The following is a 19,456-nucleotide window of genomic DNA, read 5'->3' on the forward strand; positions in this document are numbered from 1 at the left end:
GCTGAAAAGAGGCCCCGCCCTGGGGGGTGACAAGTTTTACATAGACTTATATAGTAAAAACTTTAAAAATCTTCTGGTCTAAAACCACAAGACCTAGGCCTTTGATATTTTTATGTAGCATTGCCTTGTGGTTCTCTACCAAAATTTTTCAAATTATGCTCCTGGGGTGAAAAGAGGCCCTGTCCCGGGGGTCTCAAGTTTTACATAGAATTATATAGGGAAAAAAACTTTAAAAATCTTCTTGCCTGAAACTACAAGGCCTAGGCTTTTGATATTAAGTACATTGCCTTTCCTAGTGTTTCTCTACCAAATTGTTCAAATTATGTCCCTAGGGTGAAAAGAGGCCCTGCCCTGGGGGTACCAAGTTTAGCATAGACTTATATAGGAAAAAAAATAAAGATCTTCTTGTCTGAAAGTTCAAGGCCTAGGCCTTTGATATTTGGTATGTAGCATTACCTGGTGGATCTCTAGATAGTTTGTTCAAATTATGCTGTTGAGGGTGAAAAGGGACCTCGCCCTGGTGGTCACTTGTTATAATTATGAGTTATATAGGAAAAATACTTCAGAAATTATCAGATCATATTTCCTAGACTGTTTAATTATAATTACCTGACCCCAAGCGATTAGGGATCACTTGACTGTGACCTTGACCTACTCACCTACTTTCTTGTTTTTTAAGATACAGCCTTGAAATTTGGATGAAATGTACAGTTATGCACACCGATCTTAAAACTGACTTTCAGTTACAATGAATATGACCTACTGACCTATCTTCTTAATATTTTAGCATCAGTTTGCCATTTTAAACATGTGGCTCATATTACTCAGGTGAGTGATCCAGGGTCATCATGAGCCTCTTGTTTCTTTTTGTAGGTCAATTACCAACCTCACTGGGTCAAGCCACATAACTCTGACATGTATTTTGGGCAAATTATGCCGCCTTTTGGACTTAAAATATCCTGGTTAAAGTTTTGTGTGCAAATTACTATCTCAAAAACTTTAAACTTCACATTTGTCTTTGGGGTTATAAAACTAGGTGATAGCATCAAGTCCCATAACTCTGACATGCATTTTGGCCAAATTATGCCCCCTTTTGGACTTAGAACATCCTGGTTAAAGTTATACAAGCAAGTTACTATCTTCAAAACTAATGCAGATATCGGATTGAAACTCTTTAGATATTTTAACATTTAGGGTAATATTCCTGCTTCTGGAACAACAATTCGACTAGTTAAGCATTGGCTGTCTTACAGACAGCTGTTGTTTAACTTCATTTAAAGGCAACAGGAGCTCAGAATAGGAAACAAACTTTAAACAACTTCTCATTACATGCTTAAAAGATGTAAACCAGACTTGGTCCACAGCATCCTGGGATTGATCTATATTGAGTTCATATAAATGGTTTTATTCACCTGTATGCAAAAACTTAATTCTTTTTATGAAAGATATCGTAAATGGTATCCAAAACTGATAGAAGCATCTTTGTATGGACATTCCGCTTTTTAGCTCACCTGTCACATAGTAACAGGGTGAGCTTTTGTGATCGCCCTTCGTCCGTCCGTCCACAATTTCTTTGTGACCACGATAGAGACCACATTTTTATGCCCCCACTTTTGGGGGGGGGGGGGGGGCAGGGAGCATATAGATTTGCCCTTGTCCGTCCGTCTGTCCGAGAATGTTGTGTCGCGCCTACCTCCAAAAGTATTTGACGTAGAGTCACAAAACTTAACAGGAATGTTGGTCAGAATGTGTAGTTGTGCACCTGGGGTTTCTCGTCCAGATTCATTCAGTCGTGTAGGAGTTGTGGCCCCTGATTCATTCAGTCGTGTAGGAGTTGTGGCCCCTGACTTTGTAAAAATTGGGTCATTTTAGTGTTGTGTCGTGCCTAGCTCCAAAAGTATTTGATGTAGAGTCACAAAACTTTACAGGAATGTTGGTCAGCAAGTATAGTTGTGCCCCTGGGGTTTTGCATCTGGATTCATTCAGTTGTGTTGGAGTTATGGCCCCAGACTTAGTAAAAAATTGGTCATTTTAATGTTGTGTCGCGCATAACTCCAAAAGTATTTGACCTAGAGTCACCAAAGTTTACGGGAATGTAGGTCAGCATGTGCAGTTGTGCACCTGGGGTTTCGCGTCTGGATTTATTTAGTCATGTAGGAGTTATGGCCCCTAACTCAGTTAAAAATTTGTCATTTTAATGTTGTGTCACGAGTAGCTCCAAAAGTATTTGACCTAGAGTCACTAATAAACAGGAAAAATCAACAACAACACGTGTAGCATTTGTTCATAGATAATTATTAACTTCCAACGTTTCGGCGTTAAGCCTTCAAAGAATACCAATAAAAACAACGGACGTGACGTCGTTAAACAACGTTGCGTAAAAAGGCGGTAAAATGTATACAAAGTTTAGATCTACATTATTTACAATGTTAAATGAATTCAAAATAACGTTCCTTTCGAAAACTGGCCAAATCTCATTATGGATTGCAGAGTTATGGCCCCTTAAAGGGCCAAAAATTGCCATTTTTGGCTTGTGAACATGATAGAGACCACATTTTGCAATCAACTTTAATCAGAATTGCACATCGGGTTGGATACCGGTTCCCGGTATCAGTACAATACCGATTAACCACTTCGAAAAGTACCGGTATATACCGTTTCGTAAAAGAACCGGTTCCTATTTCGGTATTTCCATATAAGTAAAAACAAAATTCTTACAAAATCTGCGGCAAAATAAAGCAGAAATATAAGCAAATAGCGTAATAACACGATCGACATTGTTTACTGTGATACCGCTCCGAGTAACCTCCCTTGACATGGAGAGCTAACCATGCGAATAGTTTCGTATGCTAAATATTACCTGAAATACTTCTTTTCCCCTCACTTTAAACAACGTAAACCAGACTTCATTTCAAAATATACGACACTATTTTTCTTTGTAGTATTCTTTTAAAGCTAATGAAAAAAATTATGTAAATAAAAAGTTACGAGACTAAGCTGTAACCTACGTAAACAAATAATCGGTTTTCGCGAACCATTAGAAATAATGTTATTGTTGGAATGTTGGTTGTTTCAAGTGTTTTGAAGGTTATTGTTTAATTTAAAATGTGTTGCAAAGTGTTTCACATTAAAAACATTACTAGTCAACCTAGTCGAAGATTATCATGAGTGAAAATGAGTCTGACTTCGTAGAGGGGTAATTTGAAAGCTAATAAGTGTTCAGTTTAACAGTTCTAGACAGTACTGAGCTTTAAAAGCATTACTACAGTGAGTGTATTCATAGATTTAAATTGCATAGTGAGCGAGGTATCTACTCTTGATTTTTATTTTGGAAAACTAGTGTGTAAGATATGTTTATTTTTTACTCTTTCATAATCTAATAATACAACATTCCATTAACAGACTTAAAATGTTTATTTATCACAGCAAATTTTCATGTATATCTACTTACATAGGTGTATATAATACTAAGCAAATCACTGCTTATGTGATGTTCTACAAAGCATGGTATCGGTATCGGTATCGTTAAAAATACCATATTGTTTCGTTGGTATCGGTATCTGACCGCTTCGTCCTTAACGATATCCAACCCTACTTGCACACAACTTGTATTGGCATAATATCTTGGTTCCTTTCGAAAACTGGCTAGATCCCATCATGGGTTCAAGAGTTATGGCCCCTTAAAGGGCCAAAATTTGCTATATTTGGCTTGTGAACAAGATAGATACCACATTTTGCAATCAACTTTAATCAAACTTGCACACAACTTGTATTAGCATAATATCTTGGTTTCTTTCGGAAACTGGCCAGATCCCATCATGAGTTTCAGAGTTATTGTCTCTTAAAGGGCCAAAATTTGCTATTTTTGGCTTGTGAACACGATAAGAGACAACATTTTGCAATCAACTTTAATCAAACTTGCACACAACTTGTACTGGCATAATATCTTGGTTCCTTTCAAAAACTGGCCAGATCCCATCATGGGTTCCAGAGTTATGGCCCTTTAAAGGTCTGAAATTTGCTATTTTGGCTTTTGCAGCCGTATAGAGACTTCATTTATGGTTTGATTTGATACAAACTTGCAAAATATCTTCAACAACAATAAATCTTGGATTCCATGATGAATCTGTCAGATCCAATTATAGGTTCTGGAGTTACTTTATATCTGATTACCTCCCCTGATTTTAATCAAAATGGATTTATATCAGTAAGTACTTATAGCACTCATTTGAAATTTCATTATTGTCATTAGTTGGACTCCGACATTCAGGGTAGATAACTATGGACTGATTTTATGTCAAATTACCTCCCTTTACTTCAAATTAAAATTGGTATATCTCCGTAACTAATAAAGATACTGATCTAAAATTTCATTTATGCCATCAGATGGACTTGGACAATCAGTGAAGTTACATATTGACTGAATTTATGACAAATTACCTCCCTTTATTTTTTATGTAAATGAATATACCTAGCAGCTTCTAATGAGATTGGTTTGGAACGTTATTTATGTCTTCCATGGTAAGAAATTTCTACTTTTACTTACTTTTCTAATATATTGTTGTAAAGGCTTGTACTCTGTATCTTCTACATGCATATACTAATGCATGATTATCTCCCCTGATTTTAATAAAAATGGATTTATCTCAGTAAGTATTTATAGGACTCATTTGAAATTTCATTGTTGTCATTAGTTGGACTGAGACAATCAGGGTCGATAACTATGGACTGATTTTATATCAAATTACCTCCCTTTGTTTCAAATTAAAATGGGTGTATCTCAGTAACCAATGAAGATTCTGATTTGAAATGTCATTTATGCCATCAGATGGACTCGGACAATCAGGGTAGATAACTTTTGACTGAATTTATAACAAATTACCTCCCTTTATTTTATGTAAATGAATATACCTCAGCAGCATCTAATGAGATTGGTTTTAAATGGTTTTAGCTCACCTGTCACATAGTGACAAGGTGAGCTTTTGTGATCACCCTTCGTCCATCGTCAGTCCGTCCGTGCGTGCGTCAACAATTTCTTGTCTGCACAATAGTGGTTTCATTTATGATTTTATTTTAACCAAACTTGCACACAACTTATATCACAAGATCTCAGTTCCTTCCTTGAACTGGCTAGATCCTTTTATGGGTTCCAGAGTTATGGCCCCTGAAAGGGCCAAAATTAGCTATTTTGACCTTGTCTGCACAATAGCAGCTTCATTTATGATTTGAATTTAATCAAACTTACACAAAATTTGTGTCACCATAAGATCTTGGTTCCTTTCTTGAACCAGCCAGATCCCATTATGTGTTCCAGAGTTATGGCCACTGAAAGGGCCAAAATTAGCTATTTTGACCTTGTCTGCACAATAGCAGCTTCATTTATGATTTGATTTTAACCAAATTTGCACATAACTTGTATCACCATAAGATCTTGGTTCCTTTTTTGAACTGGCCAGATTCCTTTATGGGTTCCAGAATGATGGCCCCTGAAAGGGCCAGAATTAGCTATTTTGATCTTGCCTGCACAATAGCAGCTCCATTTATGATTTGAATTTAATCAAACTTGCACAAAACTTGTGTCACTATAAGATCTTGATTCTTTTGTCGAACCAGCCAGATCTCATAATGGGTTCCAGAGTTATGGCCCTTGAAAGGGCCAAAATTGGCTATTTTGACCTTGTCTGCACAATAGCAGCTTCATTTATGATTTTATTTTAACCAAACTTGCACACAACTTGTATCACCACAAGATCTTGGTTCTTTTCTTGAACTGGCCAGATTCCATCATGGGTTCCAGAGTTATGGCCCCTTAAAGGTCCAGAATTGGCTATTTTGGTTTTTGCAGCCATATAGAGACTTCATTTATGGTTTTATTTGATACAAACTTCCAAAATATCTTCAACAACAATAAATCTTGGATTCCATGACAAATCAGATCCAATCGTAGGTTCCAGAGTTATTTTATATATTGATTACCTCCCCTGATTGTAATCAAAAAGGATTTATATCAGTTAGTACTTATAGGACTTATTTGAAATTTCATTATTGTCATTAGTTGGACTGAGCCAATCAGGGTAGATAACTATGGACTGATTTTATGTCAAATTACCTCCCTTTATTTCAAATTAAAATGGGTATATCTCCGTAACTAATAAAGATACTGATCTGAAATTTCATTTATGTCAACAGATTTATTTGGCAGATCCTTCTTTTGGTCACTTACAATATTTTTTTTTTTTTATTACTTCCCTTTTACGTTACTATAAATAGCTTATTTTTAGTAACTTTTTTATTATTGGCCATAGGGAAATCCGAGACCACTTTTCTGTGGTACAATATGGATGGTACCTCCAATTTTTAGGTGTATTTTGACATATCTGTACCTTGTAAGAATTTTTTTTTTCTTTTCGGTTAAATTTCTTCCCTTTGTTGTTACTGTCCTTTGGACTTAGATATTTTTTCTGAGGACCTTCTTGTCCTCAAGTGCAATGATAACAGGTGAGCGATATAGGGCCATCATGGCCCTCTTGTTTAAGTCTTCCAGGGTAAGGAATAGTCATGCCAGTACAAAAATGCAGCACTTGAGCCTAGGACTCTCAAACTTGGTATGGAGATTGGCCCTGACTAGTACAGGACCCATAGGTCAAAAGGGACCATTATAAGAAAATATTTATCCTGATGATATTTAATGTTTATTATACCTCACATAAATGTCCAATGCAAATTTCCCATTAGTTCAACTTGAATAATATATCATATTCCCCAGTGATTTTATATCACATGCGCAAAATCATTATTTTCAATTTCTGCGCAGGTGATATGATCCATAATTTCATATCACACGCGCAACAGCGTTATTTTGTTTTTCTGCGCATGTGATATTATTGTTTCATATCACCCGTTGAGAAATTGATATTTTCGCATTGATTATTTTCTTTTTTAAGCTACGTGCAAAATATTTCGAAAACAATTTTTCATCAAATATTGAATCGAGACTACAACAGTAAGTTTGGAAATGATCTAACTAAGAAAATGAGTACTCACACTAATATGTTTCATTTAGAAAGAAGAAAGTTATCGCTGTTTTTCGAATGCTACTGTTTGACGCAATGTTGAAATATTAGAATAAATATAGCTAGATGTCAGCGATATGTAATCGTCTCGACTAAATCTATCAAAAAAAATCTTATTACAGCAAAGTCGCCAAAAATTATGAGTCCTAACAAGTAAAGACTCTTTAATTCTGTCTTCATTATTTGGTTAGTAATTACTTTTTAATGTTAAATAAATTATTATGTTGATTTTCCAGTAAATGCTTTGACCCTTATAAGCTTTCGGTATAATAAAATGAATATTGCATTCCTGAGAGGGTGATATGAAAAATGTTCACCCCTCGAAATATGAATAGAGACCTCGGCTGGTGCCTCGGTCAATATTCATATATCTCGCGGTGAACATTTTTCATATCACCTTCTCAGAAATGCAATATTTATATAATATGCCTATGTGATCTATGTCAAAACTTGATCTTATCTTTAAGAGCAATGGTACTCAGGTGAGCGATATAGGGCCATCATGGCCCTCTTGTTGTTTTTTTTAATGGGCTGCATAGCACTTATGGTTAACTAGTGCTAAAAATAGAATAACTGTTCTTCTGACTTCTCCTGCACTGTATGTAGGATATTCACCTAACTTATATCAGAATTATCTGTGGATAAACCTTTCTCAAATTTGTTCAGTGTCGGCTTGGCTGCCTCTTTTATCAGGGTCATATCTATCAAGTACCAGTATTGAAATTAAAGGATTTTGTAGTAAAAATTTGTACTATACACATATATAAATTTCATGAAACAACATTTCATGGGAAAGAATTTATTTACACTTATATATCAGCATCATATATTCAAAGTCAAGAGGTCAAGGTCATGTAGTGACTTAGGACTTCAGTTGCCCTCTTTTTGTTTTTAATTTTAAAGCTGTTATTTTCTAGATCAGGATGAAGGTACAGCAGAGGAGGAAACCAAATCTGGTCTTAAAAATAGTCCACAGTTTTTCAACTCCCTGTCTGAGGCACATCCAGAGGTTAAAGTTGAAACTGAAAATGATATGGATAATGATGTTGAAAAAGAAAACATGGTATCACCACGGAGAAATATTTTTGCCAGCAAATCGCCTTCAAAGAGATTCAGATTTAATCTAAATGCACCAAAGCAGAAAGAATTAAAAAGCAGGTTTGTCAATAAAGTATGATCTAGATATAGCTTTGATGATTGAACATCTTCTTGTGAATTAATTTCAAGTAACTTAGGTCTCATTAATGATGTTCCTTCTAAGCCAGGATCAATTGATATTACATTTAACTTGAAGTTCCTTAAGACTTTAAATTTTATGTTAAAAACACATGAAACAGCTGTCCAAATAGATGATATGCACAATTACATGGTCAAAATAGTGCTATTATTAATACTGCACATGAACATTTACAGTTACAGCAACAAAGGGAGGTAACCAAAATATTTTCAATAATAATAATAAATTCAAATAAACTTTCTGCTATATTCATCAATATTCAAACCTTTGACAAATTAGCAGCGCCAAGAGAAAACCAACATAGTAGCTTTGCGACCAGCATGGATCCATACCAGCCTGCACATCCGCGCAGTCTGGTCAGGATCCATGCTGTTCGCTTTCAAAGCCTATTACAATTTTAGAAACCGTTAGCGAACAGCATGGATCCTGACCAGACTGCGCAGATGCGCAGGCTGGTCTGGATCCATGCCGGTCGCCAAAGCCACTATGTTGGTTTTCTCATGGCGCGGCTCAAATTAAGAGAAGATAGTTATTGAAAATAGGATGTAACAACATATTAATAGTTTTTGTATTCATGGCAGAAAATGTTGCAGCCGCATTTCAAATAACGGCATTATTAGCCTTTAAATAATAGTTTACTTGAAATTCCTCTGGTTTTACTCATGTGTTTCATCATAAAAATTGGAATATCAGTGATTCTCTTTTTTTTTTTTTTTGCTATTTTTTACAGCCGAATACAGGCTGTCTAACCTTTCCCAAAATAGCTGTATTTTCCTATAAAATACTTGTCCCCTGCCTTTTTCGAAGAAAAAAAGGGGGGCATAGAAATAGGCTGTGTCTGTCCTTCCGTCTGTCACACTTCGTGCCCGGTCCATATGATAACTCTGCCATCCATGAAGGGATTTTTAAATAACTTGGCGTAATCATGTGCAAGACCAAGACCCCTAGCTCTAAGGTCAAGGTCTCTAGAGGTCAAAGATTAAAAGTGTCTGTTTAGTGTCCTGTTCATAACTATGCCATTCATCAAGGGATTTTGAAATTATTTGGCGTAAATGTTCCCCATAATGAGACGACTTGTCTTGTGCAAGACGCAGACCCCTAGCTCTAAGGTCAAGGTCACACATAGAGGTTAAAGGTTGACATGGTCTGTTTCTTGTATTGTCCATAATTCTGCCATTCATCAAGGGATTTTAAAATTACTAGGCACAAATGTTCCCAATAATAAGTTGATGTGTCTTGCACAAGACCCAGACCTTAAGCTCCAATGTCAAGGTCACACTTTGAAGTCAAAGGTTAACATGGTCTGTTTCTTGTCCGGTCCATAACTCTGCCATTCATCAAGGAATTACTGGCACAGATTTCCCCAGGACGACTTAACTTGTCATGAGCAAGACCCTAGCTCCAAAGTTAAGGTCACCTTTTGAGATAGAACATTTTTGTGCCCCCAAAATTTTAGGGCAATACCCCCCAAAATTTTAGAGTTGCCCTTGTCCATCCATCTGTCCCAATTTGTGTCATTCATATATCAAGAAGTATTTGAACCAGAGTTATCAAACCTTGCATGATTGTTATTTAGCACAGGAAGCAGTGCACCAGGGTTTTAATTTGGACCTCACACGTTCAGACCAGAGTTATGGCCCTTGACTTAGTAAAAAATATGCATGAAAAGGCACAAAAGTTGTGTTGCATATATCTCAAAAAGTATATAACATAGGGTCATGAAACACAGGAATATTATTCAGCATGTGAAATTGTGCACATGGGATTTTGTTCTGGATTTTTATCAGTCAGATCTGAGTTATGGCCCTTGATGGTCAAAAATATGCATAAATGGGATACAAGTTTGTGTCACATGTATCTCAAAAAGTATTTGACTTAAGAGTCATAAAACATTAGGGGATTGTTATATAGCATGTGAAGTTGTGCACCTGGTGTTCTGTTTGGGATTTCTCTCGACCAGACTGGAGTTAAGGTCATTGACTATGTGAAAAATACACATAAAGTGCTTGTGTTGCATATATCTTTAAAAAAATCACCCAGAGTCATGAGTCATGAAATCATGTAGGACTGTTATCCAGCATGTGAATTTGTTTGAGTTTTTTTTTTCACTGCAAGACCAGAGTTATGGTCCTTATTTAGTCAAAAAATAAAAGTTTGTGCTGCATGTATGTCAAAATGTACTTGACCTAGAGTCATAAAACATTAGAGGATTGTTTTATAGCCTATGAAATTTTGCACTGGGTGTTCTCTTTGGGATTTTACTCAGCTAGGCCAGAGTTATGGTCCTTCACTATGTGAAAAATACACATAAAGTTCTTAAAAGTGTGTGTTGCAAACATCTTAAAAATGTTTAACCATGTACAGTGACAGGAATGGGAGGCACCTGTGTCCTATGGACACGTATTTAGTTGGTAACTTTTATGCTCCCCAAAAGACAAGCATATAGTTGCCGCTTTGTCTGTCCTTCCGTCTGTCCGGCCGTCACACTTTTGTACGGAGTATAACTTGAAAAGTATTAATGGCAATTGATTGAAACTTCACATAATCATAGAGGCCATTGAGACAAAGTGCAGTGGTAAAAAATCATAATTCTGCCTTACCTAGTTTTTGAATTATCTCCCTTTATTATACAAAATAAGGCTTGTCCTGAGCATTACTTGAAAAGTATTAATGGTATTTCATTGACACTTCACAAAATGGTAGAGGCCATTGTTTCTAATATGTTATTCCCTATATTGGGACAAGCACATGCATGAGGAAGCATCATGCGGTTTTACCGATTCCTTGTTTTTATCTGGTCTGTAACTTTTAAATGCACGGTTGTATATTTAAATAACTTGGCTTAAATATTCATCATTCCAAGTCATTGTGTCAGTTGCAAGGGTCAAGATCACAGGCATCCAAGTTAACTTCATCTTTACTTCCTGTTTATATATTGGGTGAAGGTCATTTAACAGCTGATTAAAACTGTACATTTTAATTATTGGATGAAAAATTCCACATGTTTCCGAATGGAATAGATAAAGTGCAGGTGCTCTGATAGTATTGTTAGACAGTATAATCCATTGCAAGGCTCCTGTGGAAATATAAAACGTCATAAACCTGAATCCCCTGCGGTAGAGTTCAACTCTGCCACTCTGATACGGAGTGCTTTCCTGTAAACGATTTACAGTCAACTCGTCCCCTAGTCAACTCTTCCCCCAGTCAACTTGCCCCATTTTGGTCATTTTGTATCCCTTGACAATTTCAAAAATGGTCATTTCAGCCCCACCGTTCTAGTCTTTTTTTGTCAAAATTCCCTAGGTTATGATTAATATAATTATGATGTGAAATATGTGTTCTGTAAAATATGTTCTACATAAAAAAAATCTGAAAATTTTACTTTAAAAACTTCATTTTGTTTCGCTTTATAAATACCTGATTGTATGTAAAAATGCAGAGTGCATGCATGCACGTTTTGTAGCTTTAAGTGTTAAAGTGTGCATTGACTAATGCGGAATTATATCTTTTTAGCTCACCTGAGCACAAAGTGCTCAAAGGTGAGCTTTTGTGATCGCCCTGTGTCCGTCCCTCGTCCGTCGTCGTCAACAATTTGATTGTTAACACTTTAAAGGGCACAATTTTGGCCCAATCTTATTGAAACTTGGTCAGAATGTTACTCTCAATAAAATCTTGGACAAGTTTGATATTGGGTCATCTGGGGTCAAAATCTAGGTCACCAAGTCAAATCAAAGGGAAAGCTTGTTAACACTCTAGAGGCCACATTTATGACTGTATCTTCATGAATGTACAGTTTTGCACACCGATCTTAAAACTGACTCCAGTGACCATGAATGTGACCTACTGACCTACTTTCTTCAGGTGAGCGATACAGGGCCTTCAGGGCCCTCTTGTTTAAAGATATTTCTTGTTTTGTTTGTACATGAAATTACCTTTCTTTTATATGATAAAGTACAATACATAATTATGTTTTTGTATCAGTTTTCCCACTAATTTAAAAATGAAATTATGTTAGGTATGATTGGTATTGATATAAAAAGCTATTAACAATTGAGACATGTAGAATGAAAACCCAGACACAAATTATTACTTAATGGTCTATATAGGTAAATGCAGCATTACTTACTATGGTTATAAAAACATTAGGTTGATAATTATGTAGTGCAGCTCTGCATTGACCAATAGTAGAATTAACTTTTTCTTTTTATTAGTTACCTCCCTTTAATATGATATTTTGTTCTGTTTTTATTTATATTTCCTTACCAATTTGAAAATAAAATCAAATATATGAAATACAGTTATTAGCATTTGAAAGCATTTACCTATTATAGATTTCCAGACATAATCAAACTTCATAATGTCTTCATGAATTATTTGATATAAAGCTATGAATTATATTCTTTGTTAGTATGTTGACCTTTTATTTAGAAGATGCTGTATTAGCATACGATACGTTTTGTGAAAAGTGTCCATTTATTTGTAGATTTTTTGCAAGTAATGTTAAGGCAGACGATGAGAGAAATGAGAAGAGTGAGAGTCAGACCAGTTCACCAGCAAGAGATAGGGAAGAGAACTATTTATTGTCACAGTACAAGCCTGTTCATTCCAATACAGCAAATGTTTATTCTCCCGCGACATCAAATAGTCCTTCAAAAACAGACATAAAAATTGTAAATGCTGTCAAAGAAGATTTCAGAAGAAAAAAATCGGAAGTACATGATGACAGTTCTGTATCTATCACAGAAGTTCCTAGGCAACATTTTAAGTTCTCCAAAGCAGTAACAAACAGATCACCAAAGTTTTCTCCACAGGGAGGCTCAGCATTTAATTGGTCCAAATTTAAATTTAATAGAGCCAGTAGCTCAGACAATATCTCATTGTCAAATAAAACTTCCAGAGATGTGAAAAAGCCATTCAAGAAAGTTGTATCTGAAAGTAATTTGGAAACATTTCTGAAAAAGACTGACAAGGCAGGTAACTCTAAGGATACTGAATCTGTTGAAATTGAAAACATTACTTCCCTTGATGATGAATCCATGGCAACTGGAAGTGACAATTCTGCACCTCTGAGTAGCTACCCTTACAGTATTGATTCAGATTGTCTCAGTGATTTTTACCTGGGAGAAACTGAATGTGAGCTATCTCATTCTAGGGCAGACAGCCAGCAAAATGACGCCTCCATTGTAACTGACACCAGCTCCATAAATGATGATAAAAACAACAGTAAATCAGGGCTGAGCATCTATTTTAAACCAAGTAATTACACAGATTCTCAGATTTCTGCTGATGAGGTAAAAAATAATGCTGAAATGAATGAAAGAAATGAAAATTCTACAGGTATTTATGGCCAGCAATGTGATGAGAGGCGTGAAGATGGGAGAAATAACACAGGAAAACATTCTGTTGTCTTGATTGACTCTGATGATGAAACGTTTTCAGAGTTTCAACTTCCCACTCCTATTCCAGAGGTATTTTTTTTTTTATTAGGCCAGAGTTTTTTATTTTTCGTTTTACGGGAGCGCCGGTCCTAAATATTGCAAAAGTGGAATAAAATTAAAATTCATTTTCCCGAGTTTTATTTTATTTTTTCCGCCGGTCGGTTGTTTACAGCCCCAAAGAAAATAAAATTAGTGTATTTTCACCTGGACGTAATTTCACAGGAAGGGAGTTTAACGCGTGCAAAATATCGTGTTTTGCCGTACATCTATCGGCATTAGCAGGGTGTAAAATTCCACTCACCTGCTCGCATTGGCGAGTTAAGTCTGAGTAGGACGAGTGGACCTCGCTGTGTACTCGACCGATCGGGCGAGTGTTTTTTTTACGTCCTTACTTTACCAAAATTCAGAATTTACATCTACAAAACGTCAACAAACTTTGAGATGGTTCAGTCGCTACCTGGATTGACTGGAATTTACCCGCGAATCGTAAAGATATCAAAACGTCATGCCGGTAATTTTCCATTCCACAAGCACGTGTGACCTATCGTAACATCTAATGTACATCGACACGTACACAAAAACGGTGCGTAGTGCATTCATTTTTTAATATTTTCGCTTCAAGTTTTCAACACACCTTGAGAAATAATACTTTTTGAATTCTATAATGATTTTAATAAGATGTCGACAAAAATGTAGGCAAAATTCTATAAAAACGGTCGAATGTTCATATATTCATTTGTAAAAATTCAAACAGCGCGATCTTAGTTACTTATTTCTTTCTAAAAGTAAATAAATGATGAATACTATGGGCTTAAAATTCAGACTTTTGACTAGAAAGTACAAAAAACAGAATAAAAAAATCTTAAATAATGAAAAAGCGGCTGCGATTACAATACATGGAGTAAGACGATTTTTGGCTAGGGCGGCAGAATAGGTTACGTGACCTCGTGAACGTAAGTAGAAATGCGATTTTAAAATAAAGCAATGTGATGTCACTGCGGTTTTTAATAAGTTTTAAATGAATCTTTGTACATGTATTTTTTGACCAACAATTTAAAAGTTTTTCTTGTCAAACAATAATGTAAATTCCTTGAGGGCAAATAGGTCACAGAGGTAGGATATCCACTATAGTAACTATCGTTTGAGACATTTACCTTTTATACGGGATATAGCACATTCGCTTTTGATAACAAATTAAAGAAGAAATTTTTTATTGATTTCTATTTCTCAGCAATTTTAAGAACCGATGCGGTACGATCATACAGTGATATGTCACATGGCGCGAAAACATGACGTAATGCCATGACAATCTCGAGCAAAAATACCGCTTTGATCTCCGCTTCAGTTGTCAAGATACTGACACACTTCTTTTAGCTCTTAGAGGGGGTGTAAATTGATCATGAAAACAAGGTCAACATTACTTAGTTTATCGCTGAATAATTACCGATAATCTTTAACGTTTTTTTATGCCCCCGAAGGGAGGCATATAGTTTTTGTCTGTCCGTCTGTCGGTCTGTCAGTCTGTCCGCAATTTTCGTGTCCGGTCCATATCTTTGTCATCGATGGATGGATTTTCAAATAACTTGATATGAATGTTTACCACAGTAAGACGACGTGTCGCGCGCAAGACCCAGGTCCGTAGCTCAAAGGTCAAGTTCACACTTAGACATTAAAGGATAGTGCATTGATGGGCGTGTCCGGTCCATATCTTTGTCATCGATGGATGGATTTTCAAATAACTTGGCATGAATGTGTACCACAGTAAGACGACGTGTCGCGCGCAAGACCCAGGTCCGTAGCTCAAAGGTCAAGGTCACACTTAGACGTTAAAGGATAGTGCATTGATGGGCGTGTCCGAACCATATCTTTGTCATCGATGGATGGATTTTCAAATAACTTGGCATGAATGTGTACCACAGTAAGACGATGTGTTGCGCGCAAGACCAAGGTCCGTAGCTGAAAGGTCAAGGTCACACTTAGACGTTAAAGGATAGTGCATTGATGGGCGTGTCCAGTCCATATCTTTGTCATCGATGGATGGATTTTCAAATAACTTGGCATGAATGTGTACCACAGTAAGAAAACATGTCGCACGCAAGACCCAGGTCCGTAGCTGAAAGGTCAAGGTCACACTTAGACATTAAAGGTCATTTTTCATGATAGTGCATTGATGGGCGTGTCTGGTCCATATCATTGTCATTCATGCATGGATTTTAAAATAACTAAGCATGAATGTGTGACACAGTAAGACGACATGTCGTGCGCAAGACCCAGTTCCGTAGGTCAAAGGTCCTAAACTCTTAACATCGGCCATAACTATTCATTCAAAGTGCTATCGGGGGCAACTGTCATCCTATGGAGACAGCTCTTGTTTCTCTCTTTCTACATGGGTGGATGGACGATGATTATGTCCAAATATTTTTAGACACTTCAAAATATATATTTTTCGGGAAATAATACTATTGTACATAATACTCCTTTCATAAAAGTGACAGTATTAAAAGTATTAAATTGTCTAAAGATTGTCTTACTCACATTTTGTTTTCAATAGATTCAACTTACAAGTTTGCCATAGAAAGGCAATACAATATCAAAGGTGCTTTGACATTAAATTTTATTCAAAACATTAGTTGTTTGCAGAACAAATAAATGTTTGTAACAGCAGATTTTTTTTACATTTTTATTTCAATGGTGACCCCCTCACACTTTACACAGGCTTGGGACTGTCTGGCATAAAGCAGCTGGTAGTGTTGGCAAAATCTCAGACAAATGGTCCATTTCTTTTGTAACTTCAATAGAATTCATAAGTGTATAAAGAATAATAAAGAATACTTTTTATTGGAGACAATATTTTGATAAAAAGTGATGCAACTTCAGTACTTGAACTTAGTGTAGACTAGTATAAAAAGGTGCAAATTACAGAAGCAACTTCAGTACTTGATCTAAGCGTATTATAAAAAGGTGCAAATTACAGAGTTAAATGAGGTAAATTTTTAGATTACTTTTTGCTAGATTATCTTTCGTTTTTCATCACTGAAAAAAAAAAAATCTTGCCCTCTGCACTGTGACTGTTATTCAAAGTTATTAAATACTTTATTTTGCTGATAAAATCCAGTATATTATGAGCTGGCATAAACTGTAAAGTTAGCTCGTTAAAGATGATATTGGTGAAAGATACAATAAGTAAATATTATGTATAAAAAGCAGAGGTTACACAGCAGAAGATGCAAGCAAACCAAACCACCAAAACTACTACACTACGAAGCCACTTTATATCAGACGTGTTTAGTCTCTACTTGCTGTCACTGAAATTTACTGTGGCTGTTGTAACAGATAAAATAATTTTTGTCTTCCACTTAAATTAAGTAAAACAAGCTTTCTGAATTTTAAAGACTTGCCTGTGTGAGTTACAGTGCCTGAAGCAGTTTATTCACAAGCATGCATGAAAATTTTATTCAATGTTCATCCTGTATAAATGGCTTTTATAGTCTTAAAACATAACAATACATCACAATATCAAATACTGGACACAAACACAAGTAAACAAAACTTGAAACGAAAGTTCATCAAAATAAAAAAAATCTTAGAAAATTCTATTTTATTTTTATTTTTTTCCGAGATGCTCACTTTCAAGCTTTTTATTTTTATTTTTATTCCCTCCTCCCCCTGCTCATTTTTCAAAAATCTCCCGTAAAACGAAAGATAAAAAAAACTCTGGCCTTAATAGGTTATTAAAAGAATTCTGATATATTTATTTGTTAGGGAAACAGTGTTGTTTGTCTAGTTATATACATTGTAGATATCACTAACAGATTGTGTTGATAAAATCTTTTATGCCTAGAAATACTTAACCCGTATCATGCTGGACACGATTGATTCTGCCTTTGTGACCAGTGTAGATCATTATCAGCCTGCACATCCATGCAGTCTGATCAAGATCTGCACTGTTCGCCATTCAGTCAGTATCTTTTTGATAAGCACCCCTTTTAACAGTTAATGGTACTATCCAAATTGAAATATGGACAAGTTCATTATTATCCCCCGCCGATGAAATCGGGAGGGGGGTATTAAAATGGCATTGTCCGTCCGTCACGTCCGTGCATCCGTGCGTGCGTCCGTCCACAGCCATATCTCAGTAACTAGCTGGTAGAATTTCATGAAACTTGAAATAAACATGAACCAACATACTGCGATGATGCCCGTCAAGTTTTTTATTTGATTGGTCTATTTTCCTTAGAGTTATTGCCCTTGATTTAATGAAAAATACCCAAAAATGTCTGTCCGCAGCCATTTCTCAGTAACTATCATGTAGAATTTCATAAAACTTGAAATAAACATGCACCAACATACTGCAATGATGCCCGTCAAGTTTTTTTTTTTTGATTGGTCAATTTCCCTTAGAGTTATTGCCCTTGATTTAATGAAAAATCCATGTCTGCAGCAATTTCTCAGTAACAAGCTGGTAGAATTTCATGAAACTTGAAATAAATATGAACCAACATACTTCGATGATGCCTGTCATTTTTTTTTTTATTGGTCAATTTTCCTTAGAGTTATTGCCCTTTAATTGTTTAAAAATCTACAGATTTGTACATAACAAACCAACAATTGGTAGAATTTCATTAAACTTTCATTCTTTTCCATGAACATTTATTATAAACATGTGAAGTTGTGTACCCACACCTGGTCACCACCCAGTCATGCCCATCCCCCCAAGCATGCATAACCCTGCCCCCCCCCCCCCCCCGCCATTTTTTTTTTTTTTTTAATTTTCCATCAATATTTATAATCAACATATGATGTTTTGTACCCTCACCCAGACACCCCCCCTGCCCCCCCCCCCCCACCCCCCAACACACCCACCCAAAAATAGCAATCATTTTCTGTTAAATTGATTTTGACTAATGAAATTATTTGCCTCTTATTAACATCCATAACTTTTTGCTGGATATACAGTTTTGCTGTTCCTCACCACAAACCCTTTCGGTGAGGGATACCAATTTATCAAATTTGCTTGTAAAAATTTAGCATGGGAAGGGTTAATCCCATTAGTAGACTATTGTTTTATGTGTTAAACCCTTAAATGTTGAAGTAATTTTAACAGTACTATCACTTACTAGAAGGTAAAACAATACTTACAATTTTTAGCTCGACTATTCAAAGAATAGGTAGAGCTATTGGACTCACCCATGCGTCGATTTGGTTAAGTTTTTTTATGTAAGCTGGTATCTCAGTAACCTCTTGTGGGAATGGATTGCAACTTCACACACTTATTTACTGTGATAAACTGACATACATTGCACAGGTTCCATAACTCTGTTTTACTTTTTTACAAAGTTATGCCCCTTTTTCAACATAGAAATTTTTTGTTAAGGTTTTATATGTAAGCTGGTATTTCAGTAGCCACTAATGGAAATGGATAATTGAAATTTAATGCACTTGTTCACTGTGATGATCTGACATGCAGTGCACAGGTTCCATAGCTCTACTTTGCATTTTTACAAAATTATGCCCCTGTTTTTGACTTAGCTGTTTTTGGTTAAGTTTTTGTATGTAAGCTAATATCTCAGTACCTACTAACAGAAAAGGATTGAAACTTCACCCACTTGTCCATTGTCATGAGCTGATATGCATTTTACAGGCTTCTTAACCCTGTTTTGCAATTTTACAAAATTATGCCCCTTTTTCGAGTTTCTATATTCATTAAA

The 19,456-nt window shown here is 35.8% G+C and overlaps 1 protein-coding gene across 1 annotated transcript in view; it reads left to right on the forward strand.

Moving 5' to 3' along the window:
• Positions 1-19,456, forward strand: part of LOC123526144 (exonuclease 1-like) — a 68,942-nt gene that overhangs the window by 31,275 nt on the left and 18,211 nt on the right. The window contains exons 10-11 of the mRNA XM_045305165.2: positions 7,991-8,231; positions 12,794-13,778. Of these exons, the coding sequence (XP_045161100.2) occupies positions 7,991-8,231; positions 12,794-13,778 (1,226 nt within the window). The remainder of the gene's footprint in view (positions 1-7,990; positions 8,232-12,793; positions 13,779-19,456) is intronic.

Source organism: Mercenaria mercenaria, chromosome 1 (genome assembly GCF_021730395.1).
Source record: "Mercenaria mercenaria strain notata chromosome 1, MADL_Memer_1, whole genome shotgun sequence".
In the NCBI taxonomy this organism is placed as follows: Eukaryota; Metazoa; Mollusca; class Bivalvia; order Venerida; family Veneridae; genus Mercenaria; species Mercenaria mercenaria.